Source organism: Xyrauchen texanus, chromosome 18 (assembly GCF_025860055.1).
Source record: "Xyrauchen texanus isolate HMW12.3.18 chromosome 18, RBS_HiC_50CHRs, whole genome shotgun sequence".
NCBI classification, from domain to species: Eukaryota; Metazoa; Chordata; class Actinopteri; order Cypriniformes; family Catostomidae; genus Xyrauchen; species Xyrauchen texanus.
The window spans coordinates 19,448,025-19,468,730 of record NC_068293.1 but is presented as its reverse complement, the minus strand read 5'-3'; the positions used below and the strand labels follow the sequence as shown (position 1 = coordinate 19,468,730).

The 20,706-nt window shown below is 36.9% G+C and overlaps 4 protein-coding genes across 4 annotated transcripts; 1 reads left to right on the top strand and 3 right to left on the bottom strand.

Annotated features, from left to right (window-relative positions):
* Positions 1–312: 312 nt before the first annotated feature.
* On the bottom strand, positions 313–3,800 carry LOC127658642 (uncharacterized). The gene is made up of 2 exons (XM_052148023.1): positions 3,554–3,800; positions 313–2,715 (listed from the first exon to the last, which is right to left on the bottom strand). Exons 1-2 carry the CDS (start codon positions 3,729–3,731, stop codon positions 1,352–1,354), a joined length of 1,542 nt encoding a protein of 513 aa, XP_052003983.1. The 5' UTR covers positions 3,732–3,800; the 3' UTR covers positions 313–1,351.
* Positions 3,801–3,868: 68 nt separating this feature from the next.
* Positions 3,869–5,582, top strand: LOC127658645 (histone deacetylase complex subunit SAP18-like). The gene is made up of 4 exons (XM_052148028.1): positions 3,869–4,036; positions 4,691–4,800; positions 4,879–5,001; positions 5,084–5,582. Exons 1-4 carry the CDS (start codon positions 3,965–3,967, stop codon positions 5,238–5,240), a joined length of 462 nt encoding a protein of 153 aa, XP_052003988.1. The 5' UTR covers positions 3,869–3,964; the 3' UTR covers positions 5,241–5,582.
* Positions 5,583–7,725: 2,143 nt separating this feature from the next.
* On the bottom strand, positions 7,726–13,299 carry LOC127658643 (spindle and kinetochore-associated protein 3-like). Its single transcript, XM_052148024.1, has 10 exons — positions 12,965–13,299; positions 12,563–12,693; positions 12,272–12,330; positions 12,000–12,171; positions 10,737–11,181; positions 10,257–10,333; positions 9,919–10,106; positions 8,576–8,767; positions 8,269–8,481; positions 7,726–8,159 (listed from the first exon to the last, which is right to left on the bottom strand). The coding sequence occupies exons 2-10, from the start codon at positions 12,672–12,674 to the stop codon at positions 8,136–8,138; spliced, it is 1,482 nt and encodes a 493-aa protein (XP_052003984.1). The 5' UTR covers positions 12,675–12,693; positions 12,965–13,299; the 3' UTR covers positions 7,726–8,135.
* A 1,530-nt stretch (positions 13,300–14,829) lies between these two features.
* Positions 14,830–20,453, bottom strand: LOC127658641 (potassium/sodium hyperpolarization-activated cyclic nucleotide-gated channel 1-like). Its single transcript, XM_052148022.1, has 10 exons — positions 20,140–20,453; positions 18,305–18,491; positions 18,110–18,214; positions 17,878–18,015; positions 17,493–17,654; positions 17,178–17,271; positions 16,936–17,063; positions 16,692–16,838; positions 16,354–16,591; positions 14,830–15,736 (listed from the first exon to the last, which is right to left on the bottom strand). Exons 1-10 carry the CDS (start codon positions 20,319–20,321, stop codon positions 15,567–15,569), a joined length of 1,551 nt encoding a protein of 516 aa, XP_052003982.1. The 5' UTR covers positions 20,322–20,453; the 3' UTR covers positions 14,830–15,566.
* Positions 20,454–20,706: the final 253 nt, after the last annotated feature.

The window sequence follows — 20,706 nt, the reverse complement described above, 5'->3', positions numbered from 1 at the left end:
ATAATAAACTTGTGTTTAATTGAGATACTCCATTGGGCATTGTTGTTCGATCAGGTTTTGGTATTTTGTTTTTTAATCAATCATGTTCGTCTTAAGTCCCATATAATTAGACCAGGCAGACCTTTTACGAAACAAAACATTCTGCTTATGATGAATGAAAACGACTCATAATCTGCTTCTGCAAAATTAAATTGCACTGTGTCTGACTCAAGTTAATGAAATTCTAACAAATGAAGAGTAACAAAATTCATCCAAGTAACAAGTACTCAACAGTTTATGGACAGACATATTCATACATGTTATACAACAGGATGGTATAAATTCCAGTCATGTTGGTGAACTTTGCACACAGGACACATGAGTAAAGCAGCTTGATAACAAAAATCAAGTACAAAAACTAAACAAAATAAGCATCATCGCTTTCACAAACCACATATAGATAAACAGAACATACAAACAAAAGTAAGTGATAGCTGGGGAAACAGTACTAACAAATTATATAAGGCAAAATTTCTGGGTCCAGCTACAGTAAACACTCAAAAAAGATATGTTAGCCAGTTTTTAAAATGCATTTCAATTTATAACAAAATTCAATGAAACTGAAGAGTAATCTTTAACTAATTTAAATTAATGAGTTTTAATAATTTTTATTGAAGATAACTCAATTTGATGGAATTCCGTTATGAAATTGAAATGCACAAATCTTAAAAAATAGCCTAAAATATTTCATGCTAAATGAGTTGATTTAAAACAACATCAATCACATAGGAATGCAAATAACAAATTTGTAATGTTGTGGTACTAACATCCAATAACAATATATGGTAGAGTGGTACAAGGCCATCAAGGCACTAAAGGACTGTTAATTTAATACAAAAATATCTACACAGCAATTTTTGTTTTTTAATTGAAACAAAATTGTATAGGCATTACACAGGTGAAGGCACTGAAACCTAAAGGCAGCTAATATATGACTATTCTGGCAGAGATGTCTCGTTCAGTTTCTGGATTATTTTACATTCTCAGCATGACTCTGCTCTCCTAAAAATACCAGATTAAAATTAGCTATGAATGGAATGTCTCATCAAATTAGAGGATCTACAAAGTCAGCCTAGAGACTAGATGAGAGAAAGAGAGAAACAGTAGATGGTCCATTGAATATGTTTAGTGTAAACTGGTCCTTAGATTGCATAAAATATTCTTAGATATGTTCAAATCCCCCTTTAACAACAGAGACAAACAAGATAAAGTGTTCTGCTTACATAGGGAAAAATAAAGGTGCATTAAGCTAATATACAGGTCAAGATTACTTTTAAACAGCGGAGAAACTTGTATTTCATAGAGTGAGAGATCACTCCAGGGGAGTAGCAGAAATACACAGATTATTCAAGGCACAGGCAACCTGCACGATCTTATCAAAAGTGCTCACATTGGTAGTGCTATCTATGACTGTGAAGGGACTCTCCACCAGTCCGGTCAACATAGAGTATCTCCTCTTAACCATTTCTATTACCCGTCCAACATGCCGGTGAACATCCACCTTATCTGAAAATGTGCTGAAAAGTAAGGAATCTTCTCCATCCTGGCCACTTTCAATGTAGTTTCTACTAGTGATTTTGAGTTCAGCTTTGCAAGCACCCACCAAGTCCCCAATGTCGAAGTCATATTCAGCCAGCACAATATCACCTGGAAGGAGTTTACAGAGGAGACCACAACTCTCTACTAGATTCTTGTCACTAACATGACCCGGTGTTCCCCTTGAGACAAATGTGACCACACCTTGTGGAGCCACACCAATCACATACTTCAGCTCATCTACCATGGCTGACTGGGTGGACTGTGTGGGTATGGTTGATGCAACCTGTTGATTTACATCTACACCAACAGCTTTTTCCAGAGACACCTTGAAGCAATCAATAATCACTGCACAGTCTGGGTATGTGGAGCGCAAAGATGCAGGTAGATTTTTCCTGAGCTCCACTCTAGAAGGCCAGAAAACAGTAGTGGGCACAAGGGTGACGAACATTATGCTAATAATCCGATGGACAGTCCTGGTCACCATGGCAACCTTCACCCCAAAACGATAGGCCAAATCTTGGTTTTTAAGATCAAGCCTTAGTCGCATAAGTGTCAAGAGTAGTTGCTGGAACTTTGAAAGTTTCGCATTTTTGTCCCCTTTAATGTGTGGCACAAGAAGCAACATCACTGTCTCGAATACAAAATAGTTCGGCAATCCTGTATAGAATCTGACCTTTTCTGGATTATTTCTGAATGATGCCTCAGTGAGAGATATTTTTTCTAATGATTCCCTCAGTTCCACATTCTCTTTCTTAAGGGCTTCAAGGCTGGTCTCATAGTCTGGAGATTTGGTGGAGATGTTTTTGACTGGCTTTACTCCTCCTGGGCTTATACCTGTAAGTGAGTTTTCTTCCTCTTTGTTATCTTCTTCATCATCATTATCATCCTCTTCTTCATCACAACTGCTTAGTGAAGAGAAAACACTCTCTTGCTCTTCTTGACTTTGGATCTGGCCATGGTCCTCCAATAAACGTCCTTGTCCTTGTAAGAAGAGCAAAGCATTGGCTGCCTCCACTTGTGCCTCTTGTTTATCATAAAGTTCACAGACACTTGCTCCCTTTATATTTGGGGACATTGGCGCTGAAGTGAAAACTGAAGGTACATAGTCTGGAGATCTAGGATTCTTCACTTGTTTTCCTGTAAATTGCACAGGAACAAATTGTTGTAAAGTTGCTTTTGGTAAAAGTGTATGATAAATGAATAAATGTAAATTTGCTCATAATATGAAGAGATTACACATTTAACTTAACTACCTTAGCTTCGCTCTACGAATATATGCATATACTACAAAAGTATGTTTACCCTATAACTAGTGGGCGACCGAAATGGGTATTTCAATGGTTGATGCGATATCTGAAGAGCAGGTTGGCCGATATAAATGCAGGTAAACATAACACAATTTACCAAAAGCAAATGAGATGAGATGTATTTTACGGAATATATACTCATTTGCATAAACTTGAAAAGATAAATCCATGGAAAAGAACGTGTTGACTCTCCATTGACATTCATAATCGCCCAAGTGAACACAGTCAATATTAATGTTAACTTAACCATAGTGATGAACTTTGGGTTATAGGTAGTGATAGACCAATATAATGGCCAGGCCAATTAGTCAGCCGATATTTGGCCATTTTGCAAATATCGCACCTTCTGATATATCGGTCTATCACTATCTAGAACCCAAAGTTTATCACAATGGTTAGGTTAACATTGTCCTGCATTACGTGCATCAGACGGGGCACATTGTAAGCAATATAATTCCCCAGACTAATGGAAATGTGTACATTTGTCTGAGAGATTATTATTAGACCAACTTTACAAAGATCAATGCCTTAATATGCACCCCACACACATTTCAAGTTGTTCTTACACCCATGATCTTTCATAACCACCTTTATTTCCCTAATAGTATTGAAACGTTAATGCATAGCCTAGCCATCACATTTGACGGCGTGCTTTTTTTTAACCATACCTGAAATAAAGTGAGTGCTGCAGAGTCTACTTCCCTCGTTTGGCACCCATCCCTCTCGATTCACAGCAGCAATCCACCGCTGTTTACGCGCAGGGTCCCGTGGAAATCTGTAGAAGGATAATGTGGTCCCAGGAGTCCTCCTATTCCTACAACCAGCCACTACGCACGTGTGAACCATGTTAAGGCCACTAAATATGTGGACCTATGTGCTTTTCTTCAATTGTAATATTTACAATCTGACTCCCAAAATGGCGTTGGGCGGCTCGAGCTTATGCCGTCACTACTTGAAGTGCGGTCAATAGTGGGCTGTGATCGGTCTCTAGTGATTTCATCACTGTGCGCCAAGATCACACATTTACAGGCGGTGTGAGCGTCGATTTAACGTTTACTTTCCAACCAAATTGGATTGAAATGGCTGTGGAATCGAGGGTGACACAAGAGGAAATAAAAAAAGAGCCAGAAAAGCCAGTAGACAGAGAAAAGGTGTGTTTTTATTTACTGGTTTATGCACGCACGACGCGGGTTAATTAGCGTCACGCGTGCTAAGCTAATTTGCTATATTAAGATATAAAGAATAAAACGTTTGACGCATTTAACTTCACTGGGTGTAGATGCATAAATAAAATGCTGCCGTTATAATCAATGCAGCTGTCGATATTACAAACGCGATGCGTGAATATATAAGGGGGCGCAAAGCGCTGTAGTTTGTAGCAACGATGTATTTTGCGTGTAGCGCCAACTGGAACTGTAATGGCCTTTTATAAAAAAAAAAAACTATTAAGTAAAAACTTTAAGATTGCATTTAAGATTATGTTTCGAACTAGGATGTTAATTACTCGCCTTTAAAATTCAAGGCTAATTTGCCCAAATTGCTTGGTGAAATGTTCTTCATTTTCATGATTAAAATCACTTACTTTTAGCTTAAAGACTAAAAACATAGATTCGTATAATAAAAATTAATTAATAATAAAAAAACTCCGCTTTAAATACAGCAAAAAAAAAAAAGAAGAAAAAAAAAAAGAAAAATCAACTGAAAATATACATCTGGGTCATCTACTGTGGCTTTCTCACATTTTTCATCTCTCATAAGTTTGCGTCCCTGTTCTAAGAAACTATTTCTTTGTGTGTGTTCCTCAGACATGCCCACTTCTCCTGAGGGTGTTTACCACCAACAACGGCAGGCATCATCGCATAGACGAATTTGCCCGGGGAAATGTACCTTCTAGCGAGCTACAGATTTACACCTGGTGGGTAGCTTGTTAAATTTACAATATATTGGAAATTGAAGGAACTGCATGATCATAAAGTGTCTGCATTGCTTACAGGATGGATGCTACTTTGAAAGAATTGACAAGTCTGGTGAAAGAGGTCTATCCAGAAGCTCGAAAGAAAGGAACACATTTCGGATTTGCCATTGTTTATCCTGATCCTAAGCGTCAAATGTACAGGTAATGTTAACAACATTCCTCTGTGGTTTGTTCTTTAGGCGGCTATTGTGAGTCTGAATAAACCTGGCTGGTTTTGTTGTAGGGTTAAAGAGATCGGCAATACAGTTTCAGGACGGAAAGGTGCTGACGACTCTATGACACTTCAGTCTCAACGCTTTCAGATTGGAGATTACCTTGACATTGCCATCACACCGCCTAACCGTGCACCTCCTATTCAAGGACGCATGAGACCCTACTGACCCTCCTGAAATGGATTGGGACTTTCATCTACATCCTGATTCTGAGGGGTTACATTCCTGTAGAGTTTAGTTCTAGACCTGTTCTAACATACCTGCCTTAACTTTGCATGTGCATTGTAAGACCTTGATTAGCTGATTCATTCAATTGTTTGTAATGTTAGAACTCCAGGCCTACCTCCAGAAGCAGAATTGAGCAAATATTTGAGTTTGAAGATTATGTAGAGATTCTTTTTCATTTATTTTACATTCGTCATGGGGTTTTATACAAGATCTACCATTTAGTTTTAGTCCTGTGACCATGCCTTCCATAACAAATGTTGAATAAATACTTTTTTTCTTTTCTCCAGTGTTTTGTCTCTTGTCTACATGTTTAAACATGTTTTTGGGATCAATAAAGAAACCCAATCTTTCAATGAACAACACTTCAGCAGAGTTCAGAACTTGGCAGAACAACAGTTCTTAAACCTGAATGAAATTGTCATAGAAACAATTAATTTAAATGACTGAAGCAATACCATTTCTTTTTTTTTTTTTTTTATCAAAACAAAAGTAGTTTTAAAAGTTTCTGCTTTGGCTAAAGCAGCCCTCATCTCTTTAAGGTTCAGGTGTTCTACACTGGAAAAAAAAAATTGTTTGCTTTACTTAAAATATATGTAGTATTTTTGCATCATGCTTCTTAAGTCAATTTAACTTGTGGTCATTTTATGTCAGCACAACTAGAAAAACTTTGTTAGATATACACTCACCTAAAGGATTATTAGGAACACATGTTCAATTTCTCATTAATGCAATTATCTAATCAACCAATCACATGGCAGTTGCTTCAATGCATTTAGGAGTGTAATGGTGTGGGGGATGTTTTCTTGGCACACTTTAGGCCCCTTAGTGCCAATTGGGCATCGTTTAAATGCCACGGCCTACCTGAGCATTGTTTCTGACCATGTCCATCCCTTTATGGCCACCATGTACCCATCCTCTGATGGCTACTTCCAGCAGGATAATGCACCATGTCACAAAGCCTGAATCATTTCAAATGGGTTTCTTGAACATGACAATGAGTTCACTGTACTAAAATGGCCCCCACAGTCACCAGATCTCAACCCAATAGAGCATCTTTGGGATGTGGTGGAACGGGAGCTTTGTGCCCTGGATGTGCATCCCACAAATCTCCATCAACTGCAAGATGCTATCCTATCAATATGGGCCAACATTTCTAAATAATGCTTTCAGCACCTTGTTGAATCAATGCCACGTAGAATTAAGGCAGTTTTGAAGGCAAAAGGGGTCAAACACAGTATTAGTATGGTGTTCCTAATAATCCTTTAGGTGAGTGTACACCTGTATCGGTTCATTAACTTGACCTAATTCTATAAAGTGCAAGCATATAAAAGGTACCTCTAAAATTAATTGCTATTTTCCTACACATTAGAACCCACATAATATATTTCCATTGTTTTTAAATATTGCTTTTATTTTAAATTCTGCAGCATGTAGAAATCATGAAAATAACATTGAAAAGATAGGAGTCAGCTACCTTCTAAAACATTTTTGCATTTTACTTTTAGATAAAGATTTTGAGTTGATGCCAGACTAATGAAACTAAGTGACATGTTTGCAGGGACCCCTTTATCAATATTTTTCACCAAAAATTGACAGACTCACTCATTGCTCTCCCCAGGCTCTTAAATGTTTGTATCCCCCAGAAGACAAAAGCCTTTGTCAAAATGTCACACGAATAAGATTTAACAACTAATAGCACATTGTTTTAAATTAACTTTTATATAATTGTTTCTACTTAATTTAATTGGCTCAAAATAAAATAATGACTGAGGTCAGTCAATAAACTTGATTCCCCACTGAAGTGTACATAATGCTGCACTTCAACAATACATGTGCATGGAAAAATGACATGGATCAAACAGGATCCAAGTTGACCACTAATGGAACACTAAACCATCTTATGGTGACTTTACGCAATTATAGTAAAACAACATCAATAATACTAAAAAGAGCTAAAATCTTTATGAATTCTTAACAAATTAAATGCACCAATAATTTCCTTTTGACCAAACAAACATGCTTAAATTATTCAAGCACAAGTGCTTATGGGTATTCCTCACAATCTTAGTTCTGTACTACTGTTATTAGTATTTAAAATCTCAATTTTAAGAATCTTTAAGCCAAAGAAGTTCAAGGAACTCACAATTATTAATTTACTTTATGTATCACTGAAGTTCAGTTTATAATTGATATATTGTGTTGCACACATGAATGTAAATTAAGTCAAGCTAAAAATATTATATTTATGTTTCTGAAGCAATCTATTTTCATACATCATGGTTGATGAGCTAACAAATCATTTTTATTATTTGTGTGTATGGTCATGGAAAATGTAGGAATATAACATCATTTTTAAATTGTGGGTTCCAGATGAATTGAGGTGAATATAATTTTTCTTTGGCTACAAGTAGCACTTTTTTTTTTTCCCCTTCTCGCCCTAAAATGCTAAAAAAAAATAAAATATAATTTTTCATGTGATCAAAAACGTCTGGAAAAGTAATGGAATTTTATTGGTCAATCAATGCAACAAGATAAAAAGTATTTATATTAATTTCCTTAATTGCTTACTATTTAATGCAAAGCAGTCAGTTCCTCGTGTTTAAGCAAGTCACTGCTATGAACTTTTTGTTTTGCATTGAATTTATTCATTTTTTTTAATTTACATGTTACTTTTCAGAATGTTGCTTAAAAGTGTTTACCAAATAAACTGTCAGTTGAACACTGAGGTATGACTACTGTCATGATTCAGCAGACTAATTTCTACAGTTCTCTTCTTGGTGCCACTATTTGATGGCCAGGCTTCGAGCTCAGCAGCAAAGATCCAGTAGTGGCTGCTCAAGACTTGCACTGAGCCACAAGCTAAAAGGGAAAAGGAATTACACACAATCATATATTTAACATGTTTTCATTCACATCAAAATCCCAATTTGCAGTATGGCCAATTGAGGATGATGAAATTGTGACTCACTTTTAAGATATCCTGTGTGACTGAACTTATATCAGGCATCTCTGGTGTGCATGGCTCTGTATGGAATGTCATTCGCATTTTTGGGGTAGAAAGACACCAGTCCTGGTTGTGGCCATCTTCAGTCTCCATTGAGGGGACAGTAGCCTGCTTCAGCTCTACCACATTACCTGGCCCCATCTTCTTCCCAGGGAGACTTTCACCTGATGAAGTTTTCTGTTAACAGTTAAAGGAAGGAATCAATTAAATCAATCTATTTATAAGGTTTGTTATAGCATATAAGGTTTAATGTAGTCTCACAAGATCTTACAGAAGCAAGATAACTCCCAAAATGAGAGTGCAGAGTAGGCATCTCAGGCATAGCTTCCTCTTCATAAATTAAGATTTTTGGCATCTCTGAAGCATCGAACGAAGGAGCTCTGTTTGTGTTTGAGAGATCTGGTAGGCGAAAGCTGCCCTCCTGTAAACCCACGGACCTGTCACTTTTTCCCTCTCTGACCTCCTGTGATACAATAATTGCATAAGTTGAGTGGAACCGTTAGACATTCAGAGGGATAGTTTGCCCCAATATAAAGACTGTCATAGTTTACTCACTCTTAAGTTGTTTTAAACTCTTATATCTTTATTTTGTGGAACACAAAAAGAGATATTAGGCCAAATGTTAGCCTCAGTCACCATTCACTATCATTGTAACTTTTTTCCATACAGTGAAAGTGAGAGGTGATCAAGGATAACATTCTGCTTAAAGGTGCAATATGTAAAAATGTTAATGTAATATTCACCTTTTTTTATTTTTTCTGCCAATGTGAGCCCTTCCCAGACTTGCCTATTAAAGCCTGTAGACTGATTTCCATGCAAAGGGAGCAGATGTCATTAATGACAATGTTTTCTGAATCTTACATACGGCACCTTTAAAAGGGACACTTCAACTAAAAATTGGAATTATCTCTTCATTTATTCACCCTCATGCCATCCCAGATGTGTGACTCATTTTCTCCAACAGAACACAAACACATTTTTTTAGAAGAATATCTCAACTCTGTAGGTCTATACAGTGCAAGGGAATGGTGACCAGACCAAAAATAACAAAGGAAACAAAAGTATTCATAAGACTCCAGTGATTAAATCTACATCTGTGGGTGAGAAACAAATAAAAAATGTAAGTCCTTTTTACTCTAAATATCCACAATCACCACATGTGACTTTCAGATGTAAAAGTGAAAGTGGAGATTTAGAGCAAAAAAGGACTTAAATTGTCATCCGTTTCTCACCTACACCTATAATCTTGCTTCTGAAGATATGGATTTAACCACTAGAGCTAGAGATCATTCACTTACAGAGCTGAGATTTTCTTCTAAAAATCTTTATTTGTGTTCTGCTGAAGAAAGAAAGTCCTACACATCTGGGATGACATGAGGGTGAGTAAATGAAAATAGAATTTTCATTTCTGGGTGAACTATACATTTAAGATCTCCTTTTGTTTTCCACAGAAGAAATTGCTATGGGTTTGTAGTGACTTGATAAATTACAAATGGATTTTACATTTTGTCATTCTCAAAAAAAACTCTGAGAATGTATGTAACAACAGAGTTACAGTTGAGGACACTTATGAGATTAAAAATTAGGGAGCACATTTATTTAAGTAGAAAATACCTTTTTTAAGAGCTTGCTGACAAAAGGCGTTTCAAATGTGGGGAACTCTGGGGTAGGACAGTTATTAGGCTGAGGAGTAGAATCAAGATTATTCTGTCTATCCAGTGGTGGAGAAGATGGGACCCTGTGTTTTTCGATCTTAAATCCTGGTGTGCAAAACACAGGAGGCTCTGGGGATTCCAAATTCTCTGAGAAATTCAAACAGAAATATGCAAGATCAAAAGACAAATTTAAAAACATCTCTTTTGTTATTAGTTGCATGTTCATTAATCATGTTGCTGAATTAGACGGATCAAACAAAAATTGAAGTCTACAATGTTTTAACTGTAATTATTTACCATTGCATGCACCATTGTTAGGAACAGAAGAAAGGGTTAAGGCATGAGGGAGTTTCTGATCATTCTCCATCGTTTTGCTGTGAAAAGTAAAACACAAAAAACTTTAATGCTTATACCCTACTACTTATAATTAACAGCAGTCACAATAATATGCAGAGCTCTGTAATCTTACAACACACGCCATCGCTTTAATAATATATTCACTAAATTGAGTATATTTTGCATCATTTTTTGACTTTCTGGAGGGTTACAGAATATTAAAACATTAAGTTCAAGATTTTGCAAAAAATGGCAGTAGTAATAATGCAGTGTAAATACAACAATATGTTACTTCAACTCATAAAGCTAAAATTTTTTGTGACTTCAAAAATATGAAGCATTATCTCAAAGTGGCACATTTTGACTTTTCAGAAGCGAAACAGATAACGACCTTTCTGGATGTGAAATTCACAAACTTGCCTGTTAGTGATTCAAGCATACCTGCTGGCCTTTGGTGGTTTCTTGCTGAACAGATCCAGGGTGAAGTCATTGTTCCAGCACATAGTATACTCAGAGATGCCAAAGTCCTCTATTCGTGGGGTTGGTGCATCCTCGTCCATCCGCAGGGAGCATTTTGGTGTCTTTGGCTGAGGAGGCTGCATGTTCATGACAAATGGTGGTGGTGACAGAGCCACAGCTGGGATAGGAACAGTACTCTGTAGTGGCTCTGCTTCCCCAACCACCCTTAGAAAATTTAGTGCGGAAAGGCCAAAATCTGAGAGCTTTGGAGTAAGCAGCTGGTCGACAGAAGGTGGCAGTATTTTCTCAGGTGTCTCTGATTCATGGGCCTCTTTACAAATCCCTTGTCCCATCTCTTCATGTTCCTGTGCTGCATCAGTCTTTTCCAGCTCTTCTCGCTCCCCTACCTCTTTTGTACCGTTCATCTCTAGAAAAGTGAACAAATAAAGGAGAAGAAACAGCTTTAAGGAATAGTTCAACCAAAAATGAAAATTCTCTCATCATTTACTCATCCTCATGCCATCAAAGATGTGTATGGCTTTGTTTCTTCTGCTGAACAAAAATTAAGATTTTTAGAAAAATATCTCAGCTTTGTAGGTCCATACAATGGCCAGAGCTTAGAAGGTCCAAATTGCACATAAAAGTAATCATAAGACTCCAGTAGATTAATCAGTGTCTCCTGAAGTGATGTGATTGGTGTAGGTGAGAAACAGATCAATATTTAAATCCTATTTTTATAATAAATCTCCACTGTCACATTCTTCTTCTTTTTTTTAATTCTTTTTAGAGATGACATTATAAATATTACAGTTTCATTTTCTGTATGAATCTTCTGTAAAGCTGCTTTGATGTGTGTTGTGAAAGGCGCTATTCAAACAAAAATGACGACTTTTTGCAGACACGCATTTTTCGTGCATATCACCACCTACTGGGCAGGGAGGAGAATTTATAATAAAAAAGGACTTAAATATTGATCTGTTTCTCACCCACACCCATCATATCCCTTCAGAAGTCACTGATTAAACTACTGGAGTCTTATGATTACTTTTATACTGCCTTTATGTGCTCTTTGGAACTTTGGAAAGTTCTGGCCACCATTAACTTGCATTGTATTGATCTACAGAGCCAAAATATTCTTCTAAAAATCTTTGTGTTCTGCAGAAGAAAGAAAGACATACACACCTGGGATGGCATGAGGGTGAGTAAATGATGAGCACATTCTTGAAGACTATAATAAAAATTTACCTGAATTTACCAGTCTTGCTTTTCGAGGTATGTAGCCATAATTCTCATAATGTTTCTGTAGTCTGTCAATATCTTCTGTGGTCCTCTGTTTCAATACCAAACATTTTCTGATGAAGGTCCTCAGCTCAGTACTCAATGCATCATGTGTGGCCACCTGATCCTGAACTTGCTGCTGCATATTTTCAAGTTTTATTTAGTGTTAAATGTAGCCCCTAAAATCATGTTATAATTAAAATATTGCAAACATGGACCATAAATTAGCATACACATACCTTCAGTGCTCTGACTTCAGAGTGTAGCTGGTATAGTGTTTGAGCCCCATTCTCTTCATCTTATGCATAAGAACACAGAACACATAGACCAGCCAATGAATACAGGATATTTGATCATATGATGAGGCTACATAAAATACAGTGATGGTTTCAGATGGTTATAGCATGGAATTTTCACCACGGAACTGAAATTCAAGTACCAAGGTATTTTTACAAGGTAATGAGCATCGTGGTAGATCAGCCCCAAAGCACAGGACTGTTTTTAGTAAGTGACCTTTCCCGATGACTTACCGTCGTCGTCATCCTTGAGGTTTTTACTTGCATGCAGGAGACTGGCGCTTTCAGCCTCCAGATAAACAGTCAGTTTCCGGAGCTTTGCAAAGAAACGCTCTGAGGGATTCATGCTCTCAAGACGTTTTTGGCTAAAATGACAGCAGTAAGTTAATAAAAACAACCGATAGATGATATTAATAATATAATTGTACCAGAGGATCATATAATATAGGCATTTATCATTGTATGTAACTATAAAGAAACAATTGTAACTGTTTGGACTGCGACTGGCCAAATCAAATGATACGCAAGTTTACATAAACAAATAATGCTAACAACAAAACATAGCAAACACAGTTGCTATAACGTTTCCGTTCAGAAACACATAGAATAACGAGAATAGATTAAAACGCATCATACCGCAATAGATGTGCTGTGGGTTTGAAAAGTAGATTAAAACAAATACAACAACAACATAAAATACGTCCGTTTTCCTGTATGTTTCAAATTTGGCGGTCCATCCGGGTTCCGTCTCGTCAGAATTTCGGGACAACTGAAGCATAGATATCTATCTGTAGATACCTCATTAGCAGCTGTATGGGCCGCGATGCGTCGGCGCGTCCGCCATATTGGAACGGTCAAGAATTAAATTGACAGATGTGGTCTGTAACAGTCTGGAGTCTTTTCCAAATCTTCATGGCAAACATACTGACCATTACTAGCACACCGTCTGTCATTTTCTTACACGATGAACTGTTTCCACTCAAAAGCAATGTATGCAGCGGTCTGACTCATCTCCTTCATTCACTTGCATTCAAACAGCTCTACTTATTGACCGCCCCAAGATGGCGCCGCGGTCGACGTATCCGAACAGGCTGAATAAAGCATCTACGAATATATATCTATGAACGGAAAACGTTTGGCTCATTACTGCCACCTAGTGGATGTTTGCAATCTTCATCGTAAAATAGTGAGGAGTGAATGGTGAATAGGTGATCTGTACTCTGGAATTTGTAAGAAACATATTCGTGTACAAATAGATTGCCTAGCAGGGTCCTAAGAGAGAAAGTGGGTTCACCATATTTTCTTTTGGCTAGTGCAATTAACACCATTTGCTATTTGTATTGGAGACAAAGTAGGGCAAAATTGTTTTAGGGTCCCTGCACAAAACCATTCTGGTATTTCAGTATACAGGTTGGATGACTTGCTCAGATCTGTCAACTTGAATAAAATGTGTGTGCCACCCAGTTCCTCCACTGGAGACATATTAATTCATTTGATCCTGCCTTTATGTGCTTTTTGGAGCTTCTGAGTTCTGGTAACCATTCACTTGCATTGTATGGGCCTACAGTGCTGAGATATTCTTATAAAAATCTTTGTTTGTGTTCTGCAGAATAAAGAAAGTCATACACATAAGGAATGGCATGAGGGTGAATAAACAAAGAGATAATTTTCATTTTTGGTTGAACTATTCCTTTAACAACAAATATTTTAAACCATGTCTGGTTTTGTGTTATATTTAGTATATTTACCTTTAATGCTGAGTAGTGGTGAGTAGATAACCCCTGCCTCACCTATACTGATTAATGATTATAACAGCTAATGACTCAGAAATGAGAGGTAATAACCATTTTATGTATTATGAATGGCAAAGGTGTTCCTAGATAATCCAAATTGCCCTGGCTATGGACATGTTTAAAAGAAAGGATTGGCATTTTGCCTTTTTATTGTGTGGCCAATGACATACCCACTAAATACTAGAAGCACAAACTTTAACCACATTCATACTGTAACAGTTGCCCAGACATCTGAGTGCAATCTACCTTCTCTGCTACTTTTATAATCTGTATAGTCGCCACTTTTAAACATAAGCCTAAACGCTGGGAAATAATTAAAAGGTTGTAAAATGTAGGTATGTATAAATGTGAAGAAATGCTTATGTGAACAGCAGTAAATAAAAAAAGCAATATTAGTTTATTATTAGTCTCTTCAGAATAAAAAAAATATATAAGCAAATCAAATATTTAAAGACAGAACGCAAAAATGAAGACAAACAATATGCAGTTAATATGCATGTTGATTTATGTAGGTCTTATTAATATGGTTACATCTACTACCCTTGAAAAAGAAGACAAGCGCTTACATTACATTTTGTATTAAGAGCAATGAAAATGTAGCCTGACCCTGACAAAAATCATTCAGAACCAAAGATCAACAATAAAACAGAATACAATGAAAAATCTCCCTGTTGACTTAGGATTCTACCCCCATAAACACCCCCCATTTACAAAAAAAAAAAACATTTACTTTTCACAGAGACCTCTGTGATAGGTAAATAACTCCTAATATAGACTTAGTTTAGATCCTAAAAAGATAAGAGCAAATTTATGACTGACAATATTCCAGGGCCTTCCTGATTTATCCTCCTGTGGACATATGGGGAGTATCAGCAGAGGCCAAGGAGAGAGGTGAGGACCTTCCAATGTGGTTACTTGCAACCAAGACACACCTTCTTCTTTGGAAAAATCTTGCATCCACCAGCTACTTTCTACTGATAGTAGAGTTGGATGAGGCCTCCTGATATCTGTGTTGCTATAGACAATGATCCAAGAAAAGCCTGGCTCTTTCTGCCCAATTGCAAGCCAAAGAATTTGGAGGAGGGGCTTGGTGAGGGTATCCTGCGTCACACTATGAATGTAGGTTAGCCTCTGGGTCTATATGCGTGTTTGCGAAAGTGATCTGATGAGATTTCTGATATATGTTCACATGTATTTAACATTAAGCAACATTGTAAGCAACATGACATTATCAAGACTGTAATATAATATACCTTAAGTTACATTAACGCTTTCAAAAAATATACAGCATTATTTTGTTAATAAGATGTTAAAAATCAGTTATCCAAATTGAAAGATCTTGACAGCATAGTTCTGTTCATGTTAAATATGCAGTATGCCAATTGTTAAATGTTTAAAAGTGAATTGTGTACTACAGATCCAAAAGTGTGTCATTGATTACTTTGTCAACATAACAGAGTGTCTTTGTCCGATTGCATTATCTCCAGGTCCCTCCTGATGTCAGGGTAGTCCTGCAGAACACAATGAAAGCTGTCCACTGACAAGGAAAAAAGCTGACAGATTGTCAGAGCTTGTACTGTGGCCAAACGCCTTCCTCTTGTTAGGAGACAAGACTCTACAAGGACGAAGGAATTACATGATTTAAAACAATTTGGTAATATGTTGTTTTTGTTCCTTTTGTATTGTAAAGCAGTTTTACAGTGCAATAGATAGTCAACAAAGCGTCATACTGGGGGTGTTGCAGATGTGTGATGCTTACTATGTTGTTGTTGATTTGCTTGTATTAACAGTAGTTATTTTAGCTTCTTATATTCAATTGTCTTTAATCTCTTTATTCAACTGTTAAAACACATCTGCATTGTTTGCTTTATTTGAAGTGCAGAAAATGCACGTTTTGGAGTTTTATTTCCAAAAATGGAACAATCTATTAGATATTTCTCATCATTTTCCCCCTAGAAATGAATGGGTAGCTATGGTTTGTGAACTTCACCTACAGTGGCCAAAGCCTTCTCGCTGACTGTGTCTATGTGCAAATGGAACCTTCCAACATGCAGTATATAAAAAAAAATGACACTATTGAGCTATACTAATACTGCTATTTTATGGCATAGTATTTCAAAACTTCATCTATGAGTATTCAAGACAATACAAAACAATGTTTGACAGAATAAAATGCTGTAAACAGTGTAGAGAATCCGTTAATAAAGTTAAGACTTATTTATCGAGTCATACCTCCAAAGTAATCTCCATCACACAGTTCCCTCTGGAAGAACTCATTCTCCACACGGACTTGCCCATGTTCAATTAAAAACATGCGGTCACCCGGACCATTGTGACAGATGATGATGTCACCCTCCTGGAAGACCTCATACTGCAGCTCCAGGAGAATGGCATTGATGAAATTTACATCACGGTTTCGGAAGATGGGAACTTTTCTCACATGACCGGAGCACATGGTCATCAAAATGTCCTTATTTGAGCAATTATAAAGACAATGTTTCACTTCACATTATATAAGAAAAACACCACTAATTTCTTAAACATGAAGCTATCACAACAGTAAGCAGTACCTCTCTGAGAGATGAGGACACCCATTTTAGGACGTCCTTCTCATCATACCATTTTCCTGCATAACGAGCCTGAAAGTAGTCATTGATACGCATGCGTAGGGCTTTGGGAAGCTTCATAAAAGTCATGTAATCTTCCAGATGATTCATCTATGTGAGAAAAGAGGGAAAAAAACTAAAATGCAAATGACACAACTAATAAACTCCTAATAAGCTGTTTTATCAAGGTGTATGTTATTCTTTGCACCTTGCTCTTGTATGTTCTTGCTGTTGTGTCCACATCAGTCATCATAGCAGCGGTGTTTGCAACCATAACTGTGTACATGATGGCTCCAGACACAATGCTAGTCATGACAATCCACAGCTCGACCTCATCTAAAGTTAAAAAACAACGTCAGACATGAAAAAAAGCATTGATTGTACGGTGTGATTGTTGTATGATAAACCTAATATACTGTTAAATTAGCTGATCAAAAGTATACTCCTTGCTTGTTGGTGTTTCAGAGGAACCATATGATATTGCAGTCATATGAGAGAGTGCCCGAAAGACTCCAAAAGAATACTTCTCTCCCACTGTGGCATTCTGAAAATGATGCAAAACAAAGGTCCGCCATTAATTATAATATCTAATAATAATGACAAATTATTATTTAGAATTATAAAAATGAATTACATTCTATATACTTAAAAATGTAAATGAGTGCAAACATATTTTTCTGCACATCTCAACCACAGAGCAGCTCTAAAATAATTTTACAAATCTAATATTATTACATTAATATATGTACAGTGTGTGACGCATACCAGTAGATTCTCTTTTCTAACCCAGCAGTCTGAAGGAAACTCCTCAAGCATAGGTACAAAATACTGAATACAGCCATTCCAGTGACACAGCAGGAAGATCATCATAAATAAAGACAAGATTCTTAGGAATACCCTCACAACTTCCAAGTTAGCATTGGAAACCTTTGAGACAGATATAAAATATAAAAATAAAAGGTCTTATTCAAGTATATAAAGGCAGGACACTTAATAAGATGGTTAGACAACTTTCAAAATATTGTCAGCCACAGGACTGACTACATAGATCTTATTAGTACCAAAAATATCTATACATGTACTGTACATCATTCAGTTGTCTCATTGAAATGTAGAAAGCAGTTTCACATTCAATATATTAGTGACTTACCCTCTCCACCTCATTGAAAAACCTTACAAGCCGGGACACACGCAGTAGGCGGACAAGGCTGAGGATTCTCACAAACATCAGAATGCGCATCATTTTGCTTGCCTTTGATGAAAGAGAGTCGTCATGGTATTGTAGGTCCTGTCATGACAAGGGCATTAGACAAACTTTGGTTTTCCCTAAGCAGCATTGTAATTTCAATATGGCCAATGCATTGGGGAAAAATCCACATTACCGCAATAAGTAGTATGTAGCCAACTGGGAATGCTGCCACCATATCAGGTACAAACCAGCTCTTTAAGTAACGTTGCCGAATCCTTTTCAAATCAAGAATGGCTTCCTGTGCAATATACAGAAACATTAATTGGAATTAGAGATTCAAGTACTGTTCAAGTAATGGAAGTGTCCTTTATCTAGGGCTAATCCTTACCTCACTGTCCTCGTTAATGATACCCATGCGAAAATTAAGCCCAACGTCAATCAGGAACAGTGTGTCCGAGAACACATTAAAACCCTCCCAACCTACTCCACTGTGCCCGTCTAGAAAGGCAATTTCCATTGGGATTCCAATGAGATTCAGAAAAGTTATGGCCACCATACACATGATGTAGTAACTCCTGCATAAATAAGGCAAATGTTGCTTCCATTATTTAAAATTCTGATGCCATCATTAATGTCATACTTATCAAATTAACTTGGATAACAAGCATGTTTCTACCCTTTTCATACTCAATATTTTTTATTGGCATTGTTATTCATAAGATATTAGTCTTCTTAATGGGACAGTTTACCCATAAATGTAAATGTTCTCATCATTTATTCTCACACCATCCCAGATGTCTATGACATTCTTTCTTCTGCAGAACACAAACAAAATTTTTTTGAAAAAAATCTTGGCTCTATTCGTCTTCACAATGCAAGCAAATGGTGACCAGAACTCAGAAGGTCCAAAAAAGTGGTTAAATACATATCTTCTGAAGCGATATGATTGGTGTGGGTGAAGTACTGCCTTTCCCTATACGCATATTACGCAGTAGTGCACTGTGATACTTTCTGAGTTCATGGACAAAGGAGGAGTCAGGAGACATCGAAACAGGTTCAAGGTCAGTCTTTTTAATTAGTGGGTTCAACATCATACCCAAGGGGGGGCACTAGATACTCCACTGCCGCCCTTACTCACACGTTATACATTATTCAAGTACTTGGTGCACTTTCAGAACACAGAATTCACTGTTTTGGGCTGATCTAAGGTGGATATTTATACTAAAAAAGAACTTGAATATTGATCTGTTTATCACCCACATCATATTACTTCTGAAGACATGTATTTAACCACTGGAGTTGTATGGATTACCTTTATGGTACCTATATGTCCTTTTTGTACCTTCTGAGTTCTGGTCACTATTCATTTACATTGTGAGGACCAACAGAGCTGAAATATTCTTTTAAACACCTTTGTTTGTGTTCTGCAAAAGAAAGAATGAAAGTAAAACACATTTGGGATGGCATGAGGGTGAGTAAATGATGAGTGAATTTAAATTTTTGGGGTGATATCCTTAATCCTTTAAGACATTCTACTAAATAAAAACACTAAGGACAGGTTAACCCTAAATGCAAACCTAGGGTCTTTAGTGACTCAGTTCCTCATTCCACCTCCTTTGCCTGATCTATTTTTTTTAAGTTATGCCCCTTCTTCTTTAGTATTCCTCAACTGCATATTATACATGTTATTTGTTATTTAAGGTTATGCTATTTTTTCAGTGATCTACATTTGACATTGCTATTTGATGAAGCAACATGGAAGTAAACTATAGCAAGTACAACACATGAACAGTATGATATGGCTATAGACATTTAAATCGACTAATTAAATTCTGTAGGTTGTACATCTATTTAGACTCAGTAAGTGCCTGAGAAAATACACATGTGTAACTTATGTGTAGCTTATGTGTTGAGTGTAGCTCAATATGCGTTTGGCAGCCAGTCTCATTCCCATAAAATTTCAGCATGGAAGTAATGGATCCTGTTCTATTATATGTTGCATCATCTCTTTGATATATGAAAAATAAAACACCAAAATATAACACAATATATAGTTTTCTATTATTTTCTAACTATCTAAAAATTCTTTAAAAAAAAATTACACTATCTCAGCATTTTGGAGATCCAATTGTGATAGATATAAGTTCCAGGTCACTTTAGACCTGAGGTATGCAATAATGTTTGGCAAAACGCTCATGCATTTAAGGGTTAAGTGTACAGTACCTTAAACAGCTGAAGGGATGGATGACCAAAATTCCTCCCTCTCTCTGTCTAATGCACTCTTTCTCCACAGCCACCTCACTGCCGTAGACATACAGCGAGCGTCTGTTCAATTGCGGCAGCAGTAAATTTTTCCACCCTTTCCAGTTGAAGCGCTTGTGATTCTCAGGTGCAAAACTCTCCATTTCCAGGCCCTGACTAAGCACTGCGATCACCAAAGTGCCTTCAACATCTTTCACTGCACCTCTGTGACAGTTTTATTTCTGGACTTTCTTTTTTGCTGACCATTTCTTCTACATCTTCTTCGTCACACTCTCTCTCTTTCTCTCACGCACACACACATACACGGAGTAATTTTCCATCACAGTTTTCTGGCTCATTCCGGACTGGAGACAGAGATACGTTCCAGACTTTCCATTCTTTCCTCCCTGTCAAACTAACTATTGTCTCATTAACTATTCAGTATCATTGCCTCGTGCTCACATCAGCTAAGCTCATCTGTACTGTAGGGCAATTCTTTGACATGAGGTGGTTTTGAATATCACAACTATTGATATTGTCCTCTGAACT

Bases quoted from the DNA above. Each gene is read 5' to 3' on its own strand.
- LOC127658642 (XM_052148023.1), bottom strand. From the start codon at position 3,731: ATGGTTCACACGTGCGTAGTGGCTGGTTGTAGGAATAGGAGGACTCCT. The intron at 2,716-3,553 runs GTATGGTTAAAA...TGCAATTTACAG, and splicing joins CAGCACTCACTTTATTTCAG to GAAAACAAGTGAAGAATCCT.
- LOC127658645 (XM_052148028.1), top strand. From the start codon at position 3,965: ATGGCTGTGGAATCGAGGGTGACACAAGAGGAAATAAAAAAAGAGCCA. The intron at 4,037-4,690 runs GTGTGTTTTTAT...TGTGTTCCTCAG, and splicing joins AGCCAGTAGACAGAGAAAAG to ACATGCCCACTTCTCCTGAG. The intron at 4,801-4,878 runs GTGGGTAGCTTG...CATTGCTTACAG, and splicing joins GAGCTACAGATTTACACCTG to GATGGATGCTACTTTGAAAG.
- LOC127658643 (XM_052148024.1), bottom strand. From the start codon at position 12,674: ATGAATCCCTCAGAGCGTTTCTTTGCAAAGCTCCGGAAACTGACTGTT. The intron at 10,107-10,256 runs GTAAATAATTAC...TGAATTTCTCAG, and splicing joins TAACAATGGTGCATGCAATG to AGAATTTGGAATCCCCAGAG. The intron at 8,482-8,575 runs GTAAGATCTTGT...AACTGTTAACAG, and splicing joins TTGGGAGTTATCTTGCTTCT to AAAACTTCATCAGGTGAAAG.
- LOC127658641 (XM_052148022.1), bottom strand. From the start codon at position 20,321: ATGGAGAGTTTTGCACCTGAGAATCACAAGCGCTTCAACTGGAAAGGG. The intron at 18,016-18,109 runs GTAATGTGGATT...TTGTCATGACAG, and splicing joins GCTACATACTACTTATTGCG to GACCTACAATACCATGACGA. The intron at 15,737-16,353 runs GTATGACTCGAT...TCGTCCTTGTAG, and splicing joins TGATGGAGATTACTTTGGAG to AGTCTTGTCTCCTAACAAGA.